Source organism: Mustela lutreola, chromosome 7 (genome assembly GCF_030435805.1).
Source record: "Mustela lutreola isolate mMusLut2 chromosome 7, mMusLut2.pri, whole genome shotgun sequence".
Classification (NCBI taxonomy): Eukaryota; Metazoa; Chordata; class Mammalia; order Carnivora; family Mustelidae; genus Mustela; species Mustela lutreola.
This window is the reverse complement of record NC_081296.1, coordinates 119372827-119388248: the sequence shown is the minus strand read 5'-3', so window position 1 is coordinate 119388248 and position 15422 is coordinate 119372827. Positions and strand designations below refer to the sequence as shown.

At 33.1% G+C, this 15422-nt stretch overlaps 1 protein-coding gene across 14 annotated transcripts in view; it reads right to left on the bottom strand.

Annotated features, from left to right (window-relative positions):
• GPHN (gephyrin) overlaps positions 1-15422 on the bottom strand; it is a 641151-nt gene that overhangs the window by 348523 nt on the left and 277206 nt on the right. For all 14 annotated transcript variants that reach the window (XM_059182361.1, XM_059182360.1, XM_059182367.1 and 11 more), the window contains exon 3: positions 13557-13614. In XM_059182361.1, coding sequence (XP_059038344.1) covers positions 13557-13614 — 58 coding nt within the window. The remainder of the gene's footprint in view (positions 1-13556; positions 13615-15422) is intronic.

The window sequence follows — 15422 nt, the reverse complement described above, 5'->3', positions numbered from 1 at the left end:
AGACAAAATGGGAAGAAGCAATAGTCAAAAGCAATGTTTAAAAATCTCCCTAAGTTATTATGAGAAATGGCAAAAGTAATGAATAGTATTTAAAAAGGTAACAGTTACACGTTGTAATGCACCCTGGGATAAATCAATCATACACACACACACACACACACACACACAGACACACAATCCCAGCAAAAAATCCCCCCAAAACCCCCACAGTGAACCCACTCAAACTATATATAACTAACAAATTAATAAAAGTAAAAGCTAAATAATAAAAGCTATCATATCAATCAAAAGGAAGATAAAAAAGGAGAGGGAACACAAACTAATGAGCCAAATAGGAAATAAACAGTAAGAACTATATTAATAATTATAATAAATGTAATGGCCTACATACTGTAAGTGAAAAACAAGTGTTCAGGGAGAAAGTACAAAGATGCTTATAAGAGACATTTATATTTTAAATATAATAATAAGAAAAGACAAAAGTATATGACAGAAAAAGAAATGTTCAAACATCAACCAAAGTAAAATAGTTGTAGCAATATTATATCAAGCCAAGTAGACTATAAGGCAAGAAATGTTAGATGAAGAATATATTGCATTGATAAAAGATTCAATTCAATAAGCAGATATAAAAATATTTATAAACAAACAATAACATAGCTACAAAAAATATAAGGAAGAATTTGACAGAATTAAAAGGAGAAACAGACAAATCTCTCTCATAGTTATTTATATACAACACTAAATCCAAACTGCAGAAGGTATAGACTTTTTCAAGTGCAAATATAAAATTACCAAAATAGACAATACACTGGACCAAAAAGTTGCTACTCAAGGGTCTTGCTTCTACCCAGCCTAAAAGTAGTTGATAAATGAGATTCTTCCTCTTGGAACACTGAGAGATCTTGAAAGATCCTTATAAACAAGGACATATCAAAAATAAATCAGCATATTTAGACAATCACAAAGGTTCAAGAGATAACCAAGAACAAGTGCAAGGGAGAATGAAAAGGTTCATCACCATGTACATAAGACAACGCCTTCAAGACTGAGAGGAGGTAGCTATTTTGCCTAATACATAGAATCAAACAGAGCTAAGCAAAATAAAGAAAAAGGAAAATATCTTCCAATTGTGAAAACAAGATAAAACTCAAAGAAGGCCATAATGTTACAGAGATAAATTATCTGATAAAGAAATCAAAATAATGGTCATAAAGGTACTCACTAAACTCTCAGGAAAAGAATAGAAGGACAGAGTGAAAACTTTAACAAAGATGCAGAAAATATAAGAAAGTGTCAGAAGACACAGAACTAAAAAAATATAGTAACTGAATTGAAAAATACACTACAGGAGTTCAACAGTTAACTACTGAAATGAAGAATGGATCAGTGAGCTGTAAAACAAAGCATTAACACCCAGACATGGCAGCAAATAGAAAAAGGACTTTTATAAAACGAAGATAACTTAAGAGACTGATAGAACAACATTAAGTGGAATAACATTTGTGAAGAAGAGAGAGAGAGAGAAAGGGACAGAAAAGAAATAGAAAAGAAATAGTTGCTGTAACTTCTCTAACATGGGGAAGGAAATAGACATTTATGTCCAGGAAGCAAAGAGAATTTACAAAAAAAAAAAAAAAAAAAAGGACCCAAAGAGATTCACCAAGACATATTCTAATTAAAATATAAAAGTTAAAAGATAAAGAGAGAATCTCAAAGGCGGCAAGAGAAAAGCAACTTGTTAAATACAAGGGAAACCTAATAAAGCTATCAGCAGATTTCTCAGGCAAAACTTTGAGGTCAGAAGAAAGTGAGGTGACATAATTTGAAGTCCTAAAAGGAGAAATTCAAACTAAGAAATCCCTACCTGACAAGATTATCATTCAGAATTGAAGGAGAGATAAGAATTCTTCAGAGAAGCAAAAGCTTAAGGTGTTCATCACCAATAAACTAGCCTTATAAGAAAGGTTTAAGGGAATTTTTTAAATAGCAAAGAAACGGCACTAAATAATAGTAAGAAAATATATGAAAGTAAAAATCTCACCAGAAAAGATACCTATATATAAAGATAGTAGAAATCACTTATGAATCTACTCTAAAGGGTAAAAAGAAAAGTAACATAATTAAACTAAAAGAGTTAAGGCACACATACAATAAAAAGAGGTAAAATAGGTCAAATGTGTCTTTAAAAACATTAAACTTCGGGCACCTGGATGGTTTAGTTGGTTAAGCATCTGCCTTCAGTTCAGGTCATGATCCCAGGGGCCTGGAATCAAGGCCCACATCTGGCTCCCTACTCAACTGGAAGCCTGCTTCTCCCTCTCCCTCTGCCATTCCCCTGGCTTGTGCTGTCTGGCTCTCTATCTCTGTCAAATTAAAAAAAAAAAATCTTAAAAATAAGTAAAAAAAAATAAAAATATAAAACTTCAGGAGAAGTTGTAAAAATATAGTTTTGGAATGTGTTCAAATTTAAGTTGCTATCAACCTAAATATACTGAATATAATTCTATACTTAGAATGTTTAAAGATTTTTTTTTTAATTTATTTATTTGACAGAGAAAGATCACAAGTAGGCAGAGAGGCAGGCAGAGAGAGAGAGGGGGAAGCAGGCTCCCCGCTGAGCGGAGAGCCCGACGCGGGACTCGATCCCAGGACCCTGAGATCACGACCCAAGCCGAAGGCAGCGGCTTAACCCACTGAGCCACCCAGGTGCCCTATACTTAGAATGTTAAATGTGAACCTCACGGTAACCACAAAGCAAAAACTTATAGTAAATATACAAAAGATAATATAAAATAATCTAAAAAAAAAACTAGAGAAAGACAACATACCGCAAGAGACAAGAAACAGAGAACTACAAAAACAGGCAGAAAACAATGAACAAAATGGCAGTAAGTATACACCAATCAATAATTACTTTAAATGTAAATGGACTAAATGCTCCAATCAAAAGATGCAATGTGACTGAAAGAAAACAAAACAAAACAAAACAGACAAAACAAGATTCATCTACATACTTTCTACAAGAGACTCACTTTGGAAGTTACGACATATACTGACTGCATATGAAAGGATATAAAAAGATATTCATCCCAACGCAAATAGTATAGCTATACTCATATCAGACAAAACAGATTTTAAAACAAATACTGTAATAAAAGACAAAGAAGGGCATTACATAATGATAAAACAGTAGGAAGATATAACATTTATAAATATATAAGTACCCAACATAGGAGCACTAAAATAGTACAGCTATTATTAGCAGACCTAAAGGGTGAAATTGACAGCATATAATAATAAGAGGGGACTTTTAACACCCTACTTACATCAAAAGATAATTATCCAGACAGAAAATCATAAGGGAGCATCAGCCTTGAACAACAATTAAGATGGACTTAATATTTATGTATAGAACTCTCTATCCAAAAGCAGCAAGTAACACATTCTTCTCAAGCGCACATAGAACATTCTCCAGGACACTCCACATGTTAGGCCATAAGACAAGTCTCAAGAAATTCAAGAGGACTGAAATCATATAAAGTATCTTTTCTTACCACAATGATGTGAACTAGAAATCAATTTTAAGACGGAAACTGGAAAAAATTACAAAAACATGGAGATTAAACAACGTATTACTGAACAACCACTGGGTCATCAAAGAAACAAAAACAAGAGAAACAGTAACAACAAAAAAACTAACCTCAAGAAAAATGAAAACAAAAAAAGGAAATACCAAAATCTACTGCATGCAGCAAAAGCAGTTCTAAGTAAGACATTCATAGCAAAACAAACCTACCTGAGGAAACAAGAAAAATCTCAATCTAAATTTACACATAAAGGAACCAGAAAAAGAAGAATAAATCAAGCCCAAGAGTAGTATAAGGAAGGATATAATAACTAACAGAATGAGATAAATGAAATAAAAACTAAAAAGACAAAAGGAAAGATCAATGAAACTAAGAGTTGGTTTTTTGGGGAAAAAAAAAAAAAAACTGACAAAAATTTAGCTCAATACTCCCAGGAAAAGAGAATGGGCTCAAATAAACCAGAAATGAAGAGGAGAAGTTACAACTTATACCACAGAACTACAGAGGATCGTAAGAGATTACTATGAACAATCACATACCAACAAATTGGACAACCTAGAAAAAAAATGATACATTCCTAGATATATACTAACTTACAGGAGTGAATCAGGAAGAAGTACATTACATAAATAAAGTAATCACAAGTAAAGAGATTTAATCAGTAATCAAAAAATCCCCAAAGTAAAAGTCAAGATCCCATGTCTTCACTGGTAAATTCTATCAAACATTCAAAAATGATTTAATGCCTCTCCTTCTTAAACTTCTCCAAAAAGTTGAATAGGAAGAAGTGCTTTCAAACTCATTTTACAAGACCAGCATTACCCTGACATCAAAACCAGGTAAGGACACTGCAAAAAATAAAAATTATAATCCAATGTTCTTGATAGAGACAGAAAAATCTTGACCAAAATATTAGCAAACTGAACAGGAATACATTAAAAATATCATACACCATGATCAAAGTGGAGATATATTCCAGGGATACAAGAATGGTTCCACATTCACAAATTAATCAACATTACACCCATTAACAAAATGAAAGAAAAAAAATCACATAATCATCTCAGTAGATGCACAAAAAGCACCTGACAAAATGTAACCTCCACTTATAATAAAAGCCCTCAGAAAGTGGATATAGAGGGAATGTATCTCAACATAATAAAGGGCATATTAAGTCATACCCATAGCAAATATCATACTCAACAGTGAAAAGCTTAACCTCCCCCCCTAAGATTATTTATTTATTTATTTGACAGAAAGACACAGAGAGAAGTGGGGGGGCAGGGAGCAATAGCAGGGGGAGTGGGAGAGGGAGAAGCAGGCTTCCCACCGAGCAGGGAGCCCGATGTGGGCATTGATCCCTCGACCCTGGGATCACGACCTGAGCTGAAAGCAGATGCTTTTAAAGACTGAGCCACCCTGGTACCCAAGTTCAAAGTTGTGTTTTTTTGTTTTTTTTTTTTTAATCTAAGATCAAGAATAAGACAAGATGTCAACACTCACTAGTTTTATTCGAAATAGTATTAAAAGCCTTAGCCACAGCAATTAGGTAAGAAAAGAAATAAAAGTTACCCAAATTGAAAAGGAAGAAGCAGAACTACCACTATTTGCAAATGACATACTCTATATAGAAACCTAATACTGCACCAAAAAATTATTAGAATAAAGTAATTCAGTAAAGTTTCAGGATATGAAATTATTATGCAAAAATCTCTTAAATTTCTATACACTAATATTAAATTATCAGAAAAAGAAATAAATAAAAAATCCCCTTTACAATTGCAGTTAAAAGAATAAAATGCCTTGGAATAAATTTAACCAAAGAGGTGAGAGACCTTTCAACTAAAAAATATAAGAAGCTGATGAATGAAATTGAAGAAGACACAAAAATGAAAAATTCATTCTAGGCTCATGGACTGGAAGAACAAATATTATTAAAATGTCTGTACTAACCAAAGCAATTTTCACATTTAATGCAATCCCTATCAAAATAACACCATCATTTTTCACAGAGTTAGAACAAACAATCCTAAAAGTTGTATGGAACCACAAAAAACCCCAAATAGCCAGAGCAATCTTGGAAAAGAAAAAGCTAGAAGCATCACAATTCCAGGCTTTGAGTTAAATCCCCAAGCTATGGTGATAAGACAGTATGGTACTGGCATAAAAACAAACACACAGATCGATGGAACAGAATAGAAGATCCAGAAATGAACCCACCACTATATGGTCAACTAATCTTCAACAAAGCAGGTAAGAATCTCCAAAGGAAAAAAGATCCTCTTCAGCAAACGCTGTTGGGAAAACTGGACAACATGCAAAAGAAAGAAACTGGACTACTTTCTTATACCATATACAAAAATAAATTCAAAATGGATGAAAGGCCTATATGTGAGACGGGAATCCATCAAAATCCTAGAGGAGAACAGAGTAGTATCCTCTTTCACATCAACTGTAGCAACTTCTTACTAGATATGTCTCCTGAGGCAAGGGAAACCAAAGCCAAAATAAACCACTGGAACTTCATCAAGATTAAAAGCTTCTGCACAGTAAAGGAAACAATCACCAACAACTTAAAGACAACCTATGGAATGGCAGAAGATATCAGCAAATGACATATCTGATATGTATCTGATATATATTTAGATATAGTATCTAAAATCAATAAAGAACTTGTCAAACTCAATACCCAAAAAACAATCCAGTTAAGAAAAGGGTAGAAGACATGAATAGAGATTTTTCTAAAGACATCCAGATGGCTAACAGACACATGAAAAGATGCTCAACATCACTCATCATCAGGGAAATACAAATCAAAACTAAATGAGATACCATCTCATACCAGTCAGAGTGGCTAAAATAGAATTAATTTTTGTATAAGGTGTGAGATTTAGGTTGTTTCTTTTTTTTCTTTTTGGTTATGGATATCCAATTGTTCCAACATTATTTGTTGAAAAGGTAATTCATTGAATTGCTTTTGCAGCTTTATTTAAAAATCTATTAAACCTATCTATGGGGATGCCTGAGTTGCTTAAGCATCTGCCTTCGGCAAGGGTCATGATCCCAGGGTCCTGGGATAGAGTCCCACATTGGGCTCCTTGTTCAGTAGAAAGCCCGCTTCTCTCTCTGCCTGCCACTCCCCCTGCTTCTGCACACTCTCTCTCTAATAAATAAATAAAACCTTAAAAATAAAGAAAATATCTGTGTAAGTCTTTTTTGTTTTTTTAAAGATTTTACTCACTTATTTTACAGACAGAGATTACAAGTAGGCAGAGATGCAGGCAGAGAGAAAGGAGGAAGCAGGCTTCCTGCTGAGCAGAGAGCCAGATGCGGGGCTTGATCCCAGGACCCTGGGATCATGACCAGAGTTGAAGGCAGAACCCACTGAGCCACCCAGGTGCCCCCATATCTGTGTAAGTCTTATGGGTTGTTTATTCTGTTTCATGTGTCTTTTTACCAATACTACACTATCTTGATTACTGTAGATCTCATCACTGGAAAGAGTCCTTCCACTTTGTTCTTTTTCAAAACTGTATTACCTGTTATAGGACCTAAGCTTTTCCATATAATTTAAGAATAAATTATATAATTATATGTCTACAAAAAAAACTTGTTGGGTTTTTGATACGAATCACATAAACCTATATATGAACAGGGGAAGAACTGACATCTTTAGTATGTTCAATCTCTCAGTTCATGAACATAGCTTGTTTGTCCATTTCTTTAGGTGTCCCTTTATTTCTTTAGCATTTTGTAGTTTTCAGCATACAGATTTAACATAGGTATATTCTTAAATGTATACCTAAGTATTCAACTTTCTTGGAGTGATGGTAAATAGTACTGTTTTAAATTTCAGTTTCTAACTGTTGTCAGCATATAAAAATGCAATTGGTGTTTTTGTGTGTGCCTGTTGATCTACATTCCCCAAATTAACTCACTTGACTTGTTAGTTGTAGGAATTTTTCTATAGATACTTTTTCTATGTAGACAATGATACAGTTTGCAAGTAGGGGGTTTTGTTTCTTAATTGCCAAACTCTGTGCCTTTTAATACTTTTCTTGCCTTATACTTATACTACTTAGAACTTCTAATACTCAGTTGGGAAAAAGTAGTGAGAGTAGACAACCTTGTTTTGCTCCTGATCTTAGGAGGAGAGCCTTCATTTATTTTTTTCACCATTAAGTATGTTTTTAGCAGTAAGTCTTTGTACATGTTCATTATCAAGTTCAGGAAATTTCCTTCTATTCCTGGTTTGCAGAAATTTTTTTTTCTTTTAATCATGAATGGATTTTAGATTTTGTCAAACACTTTTTCTGCATCAATTGATATAATCATAAAAACTTTCTTCTTTAACTTACTGTTATAACGAATTAGACTGATTGCTTTTCCTAAGTTGGAAAAGTTTTACATACCTCAAATAAATCCCATTTGGTGGTGGTACATAATTTTTTTATACCTTGTTGGATTACATTTGGTAATATCTGTAGATTTGAGTTTATGATAAATACTGGTCTGCAGTTTTCATTTTTTGTACTATGTTTTTCTAATTCTGCTAGCAGAGTAATACTAGCATCATAAAATAAGATGGTAGTATTTCCTGGCCTACTACTTTCTGGAAAAGACTGACTAAAATTGATGGTAATTCTTCTTCAGTGTTTGGCAAAGCTCTATAGTAAACCATCTGGGCCTGCAGATTTGTTTGTTAGGAGATTTTTCATTATGCTTTGCCTACTCGGTCTTGGTTAATTTTGATAGTTTGTGGGTTTTGAGGCAGTGGTCCATTTCTGCTAAGTTGTCCAATTTATAAAGTTTTTCATAGTATTTTCAAAATTATCCATTTAATTGATGGAAGATTTGTAGCAACAGACTTTGTTCAATCTGGGTATCAATAATTTTATCTTTTCCCCTTTATCTTCATTAGTCTCAATTTTATTGAGTTTTCAAGAGTCAGTTTTTTATTCTGTTGATCTTCTTCCCCTTTGTTTTACCATTTTCAATTTCACTGATACCAATTCTTGAGTATTACCTGTCTTCTTGCTTTGACAATATTTGGCTCATCTTTTCTAGTTTCTTGAGAAAGAATTATGGATTACTAACTTGAGAACTCTCCTCTTTTCTAAAAATTAATATTTTCATAGTATATCTTTTTACTTTCAATCTACATATGTCTTGGTGATCACAGCTTTGTAGTAAAGCTTGAAATCAGGTAACATGATGCCCCCAATTTTGTTTCTGAAATGAGTTTCCTGATAATGATATATACGGGATCATCTCTAAGAACTCATTATGTCAGTTTTTGTCTTTTCACTTGTAAATTTAAATTATATATATTTAAGGTAATTATTGACATCTTAGCAATTAAACATGCCATTTTATTATTTGTCTTCTGTTTCTGTCTTGTTTCTCGTTCCTAATCGGGGGTTACTCGAACAAACTTTAGGATTCCATCTTAATTTGCAGTGTTTTGAGTATATTGTTTTGTATGTTGCTTTTAGTGGTTACTTTGAGTGGATGCTTTCTATATTATAATTACAAATATAACATTGCAGTCTACTGATATTACTGATTTTTTAACAGATATCCCTCTGTTATAGTATAGTATGAAGGCAATATAAATATTGTTAAGCTTCTTCCTGGGTCCCACTGACACCACTCTGGCAAAATTGAGGCACTCATTCATACTGCTTCATTAAAGACAGTAGGGCAGAAATTTAGGTCCTCTCTTAGCCCTGCTAAGACCTTTCTGGCAAAAAGTGGGGCACCACCTTGCTCCACATTATCGATAGTAGGGGTAGAAGTTCATCTCCCTGCTGGGCCCTGCTTACACCAAGAGAGGAAGTATAAGGTTAACGCTTACTGAGAATGGAATATCCATTATTCCCATCTCATTCAGTCTTACTGATGCAGACAGGGATGGAATCACATCTCCCTTATAGGCCTCAGTGATACAGGAAAAGGAAGGTAAAGGAGAGTTGTGAGCAGCTTCACCCTGCATTGTCTCTTTAGTCTTACTGCTGCTGGGTGGGAGTAGAGACTCAGCTCATCACTGGACTCCACAATTATTATTATTATAATTAATATTAATTATAATTATTAATTATATTAATTATTAATTAATATAATTATTAATTAATATAATATAATAATTTTAACAATTATCTTGCTACAGGAAGCAGAACACACCCTGTTTCCCTGAGCTAATTTTAGATCAACTATAGGAACATTAGGCCCTATCTACAGTATCTTAGCAGGGAAATCAGAGCACTGATATTTGTGGGAGTATGGGAGACTGAACAGCTTCCTGCTCAGTTCTGCCAATAAACACTACCAGAAGAGGGATTCAAAGCTTTGCCATCTGCCTCTGTGGTAGCAGGAATGAGGTGGAAGATTAGCTTTCTATATGGCTCTGCTAAAACTGTGGAGCTGCTAAGTAGTTTCCCCATTGTTATTGGGCTGGAATAAGGTGAGTATTGCCAAACACTTTTGTTCTGTTAGTCTATCCTTGCCCTGCGTCCTATGGCTTCAAGGACAGGCTTTCTTAGGTGTTTTTTTTTTGTTTTATTTTGTTTTGTTTTGTCTGTGCCTGTTGGTGTTTCCAGACTGGGGTTTCATTAGTGTCCTTTGAGATTAAATAGGAGACAAAAAGGAAACCCAGTTAACTCATTGCTGTGTCATTCTTCAAGTTCTAAAACCCTTAGAAAGTCTGATTTCTTTTTCCTACCATCAGAGTCTTTCTATACTTGTTTATTTTGTAATGTCCAGGAATTTTGAGTTATAAAAGAAAATATTGGGAAAGAATAGAACTACTGTATCTTAGCTAGAACCACAAGTTTCTTCAGTAGGAATATTTTTGAAACTTGATAAACTGGAGCAATTAATACATGAGCCAATAGTATTAAAAAAAACCCACAAACCTTGCCTATTATGTTAAGAAAAGCATTATAACCAAAACAGTATGGTGCTAGCAATGGAATAAATAGATCGATGAAACGAAAGTTCAGGAAAAGACAGACTTATGTATGTGTATGTGTATATTCAGGCATATGAAAATTTAGTGTGTGATAAATGAGGCATTTCAAACCAGTGGGGTACAAATTGCTTTTTTCAATAAATTGGGCTGGGAAAATAAAAACATCTTTGAAAAATATTTTGTAATTTTAGTCATCCCATATATAAAAACAAGTTTATCCCAATATAAATTATAGATAAAGAATTAATATTTAAATGTTTTTATTTTAAATAAATACACCTAAGGTGATAGTTACCTGCCATAACGATGAGGAAAACAATTTGATTTCATATAGGAAAGTTGAAAATACACATTACTTAAAACTCAGGAATTCCCTTTCTCAGTATGGACCTCAAAGAAACTCTTAAATAGGATGTTTTATAAGATTTTATACCATCATTTTTCATAATAGCTTCAAATGGAACTAAGGTAAAAGTCCATCAAGAGTAGGATGTCGGGGCGCCTGGGTGGCTCAGTGGGTTAAGCCTCTGCCTTCGGCTCAGGTCATGATCTCAGGGTCCTGGGATCAAGTCCCGCATCAGGCTCTCTGCTTGGCAGGGAGCCTGCTTCCTCCTCTCTCTCTCTGCCTGCCTCTCTGCCTACTTGTGATCTCTCTCTGTCAAATAAATATATAAAATCTTAAAAAAAAAATAGGATGTCTCATTAATTTGTGGCACAATGGAGTATTTTATAGCAAAGAACAAAAACAAAACAAAAAAAGGACAAAACAACCTCCCCCAAAATCTTAGCTATAGATAATGCATATGAATATGATATAGATAATGATTATGAATAAATCCCACAGTGCTGAACCAAAGAACTAAGGCACAAGAAAATGTATACATTGTGAATCAATTCATATAAAATTCAAAGAGAAATACAAATTTTAATAGTAAGGGATGTGTATAAAAACTAAATAAAATGAATGTGAAATAATAAAAACTCAGGATATTGGGTGGAACAGATGGTCACGATTGGGCCAGGAATGCATTTGCACTTTATCCCTTAAACTTTTGGCCAAGCATCCACTATGTGGTGATTTATTATAATCAATCAGTAAATGCTTAATTCAAACCATGTATGAACTAAATAATAATTTCTGGTGCTAGAAATATTGTGAAGATAACCATACTTTGTAAAAATTGACTTATATTCTATTAATCATATTTTAATAATAAAAATAAACATGCATATTTATTTATACATGGTATATTGTAGATATATTTCAAATTTAAACTCCATTGCACTATTCAGATAATTTTAAATTACTCAGTTGTTTACCAACTAAAGTGAACATTATAAGCAGATGTTTTACATATCCTCCAATCAAAACAAAAAGATTATATCTGATTTCAGTTGAAAATGCTAATGGTGCCATCAAATAAATGTTGATGAAATATTTTATTTTCTTCCAATGCTTTGAAAAAAGAATCAATTTCATATTTTTTCCCCAGGCTTCAAACTCTCTAAAACTATTTTAGATATAATAACAGTAATTAATTTAAAAAAATCATATAGTAATGTCATCCATGAGTCATGTTTTTTTGAAGGAATCTACTGAGGAATAACTCTTATAATTCTAGAATTTTAAAAAACACAATGAAAAATTACTTATTTAGAGAAAAGTCACGACAAAAAATAAACAGTGTTTCTTCTAATTAATTAAATTAATAAAAAATATATGAATCATTTGGTTCTTGGATAGGTCAACAGTTTTGGTCTACTTTTATTACTTAATATAGCTTTTTTAGGTGATTCCATTAACTAGCATGGCCTCAGGTAGTTTTTGGATAAGGACAAATTCCAACATCAATTTAAAGATAAAATTATCTTTCTTCTGAGGTTCTAGATGTTTTAACCAATGACTTAATGGGTATTTGGTTATCTGAGAGGGACCTCAAATAAGTTCAAAACGTACCCTCTTTACTCTCAAACTTATTCCTTCTCTTATATCTCCTCTTTAAGTTAATAGCAACACAAGCTGGACTGGACCTAAGGTTTCTCTAAACCAAAGTATTATATGAATTTATATCAAGTTGGAATGGGTCTTTTGACACTCCTGGTTTATTTTTTTCCTGCTAGAATATAATTATTGGATTAATTTTTGATTGGCTATATAGGATACCAGGCATATTGAAACTAATAGTGTATTACCTAATAAAGACAAATGATATTAACTTATTTGAAAATAATGTTAGCAAATGAAATTATTGACTAAAATTTGAATTTATTGAACTTGATTTTGGAAAGGCTGATTAAATCAGCTTGATGATTTATTTGGATCTTTAAATGTCATTGTTAACAATTCAACTCAGTATTGTTATCCTTAACTATTGCTTTCCAGTTGTTAAATTTTATTTATGTAATAGATAATATGTTCAGTTCTTATTAGATTGTAAATTGCTCTTGGGGAAGGGCCACATGCTATGCCAGAAGACTAACAGTCCATAGGACTGAATAAAATGTTAAAAACAGAAAAATGCAGACTATGTAATTTTCAAAGAGTAAAGTCAAGTTTTCATTTAATGTATAAATTTTAAATTGCCAATTTGCAATTGCAAATACTGTGTTTTCAGTGGAACCAGAAAATATTTTCTAGAAGACTGGTATTTATAATTAGTGAAAGATTACAGGGAAAAGAAATTAAAACAAGATAGAAAGATAATCCATTATGCACACTAATGCCTATATATAATGTTTCTCATGTAGATTTTCAATGAATTTCACATGAAATGTTCCTTTTTGATCTTCCAAAAAATTTTCAAAGAAATGCACTGACAAGAGTAATTGAAATCTGATGAGGATTATTTTATGTTTTTTAACTCAAATAGGATAACTGTGACTTAAATGAAATCCCAACACACACAAAGATTAAAAAGTGTAAAGAAAAAATGCTTCTCCCACCTACCCGGTGAGATACTAAGTCTTCTAAGAGATAAAAAAATAGCATACTATACCTTGATTTCTTCTATTTCATCTGGTACTATCTTGTATGCTGATATAGTCCCACCCAACCTGAAATTAGGAAAAAAAAATATTCTCAAAACCATGGTGGTGTATATTTATGGAGTATTTCTGCCATTAGCATCAGAATGCCACCAATAATTGCCCATTGCCCACCCCAATGACCACAGAGTAAAAACAACATTTTCATGCTTAAGTTTACCATATATTACTTAAAAAGAGGTGGATAATGAATGACTACCAAAAGAGGAAACATTAAGTTATATTTCTAACTACAAACTTCTATCATTTTATTATTAAAAAGCACTTAATGGCTCAGTTGGTTGAGCAACTGCCTTCGGCTCAGGTCACGGTCCTAGAGTCCCGGGATTGAGTCCCGCATCGGGCTCCCACCTCCATGGGGAGTCTGCTTTTCCCTCTGACCTTCTCGCCTCTCATGTTCTCTCTCACTGTCTCTCTCTCAAATAAATAAATAAAATCTTTAAAAAAATAAAATAAAATAAAAAGCACTTTTAATAATGCTTTTACTATTACACCACTTTTACTGATGGATTCTGTCACAAGTAAGATGCAGCAAGAATTAATAACAGACATGGTATTTGCCTTCTTGGTTTGCTTGTAATAGAATTTACTTTTTAGAGTAGTTTTGAAATTACAGAAAAATTGAGTACACAGTAAAGAGATCTATTTCCCGGATGCTCAACTAGTATTCCTTCCAGATATTATTAACATCTTCTATCAGTGTTGTACATGAGCATGAGTCACAATTGATGAACTAAAAATGATTTTGTTTCTCTTCAAAAATAATTAAAACAAGCAGTTGAAGAGATTATGTGCGTGTCCAGCATTGTCCAAGGAGAGATGAGTGTTTAAGGGTTACAACTTAATCCCTAAAATATGATGCTGCCTTAAGGCAGTGAGGTCATTACTGCCATGGTCACTTGTTTGAACTTTTTTTTTTAAGAAAATAGCTAAGAATTATGTAACACTATTTGCCAGACATGTCATATATTATCTAATTTAATTCTTAAAAACTGTTGCCATTGTAAAGATTGGGATTTGATACACAGAGTGATTCAGTAATTTTCACAAGTAATTGAAGGAAGGAACTGAAATGCACATTAAATGCAAAATATATACCAGATTAAAAGTACTTAGTGTAAAAAAGGCTAATTTAAAAGTACCAAACACATTCTAAAATAATATGGTGGACATACTGAGTCAAATTATATTTTTAAAATTAACTTCATGTTTCTTTTAGTTTTTAAAATGTGACTACAAAAAAATTTTAAATCAAACAGCTTGCATTTGTGACTAGTATCATGTATCTATCAGATAGGTACTCCAAGCTCTTAAACACCAAGATTACCTACCTACCATTACTTAAATATAGTGCTTAAAAAGGAAATTTCTGACCACTTACTTGGCATTATAAATACTTCAATATCAGAAAAGAGAGTATTTGTCTAAGACAGTGGAGTAGTAGAAGACCTTAGTTTAGTCTGGCCCTAGGAATGCACATAGATAGCTATCACATCATCCTGAACACCTGCAAACTCAACCAGAGATCTAAAAATAGATATTAAAAATAGAAAAGTGTCCACGTTCTGCAAGGTAGGAGGTACAGAGAAGTGAATTCAAGGAGACTTATGGTAAGATAAACTGAGGGCTACCCTCCTTCTGGAGGGAGCCTCCAGAAGCTGGCACCATAAGTGATATAGCAGCAGAATGCAAAATCAGAACTTTCAGAAGTCTGCTCTGTTGAGGGATCTCCCTGCCTGAAAAGCACTAGCTGGCAAAATAGGGTGAAATCCGAGGTGGGATAGTGTGGTCTCAGGATCCTTGGGGTCACAGGAAGA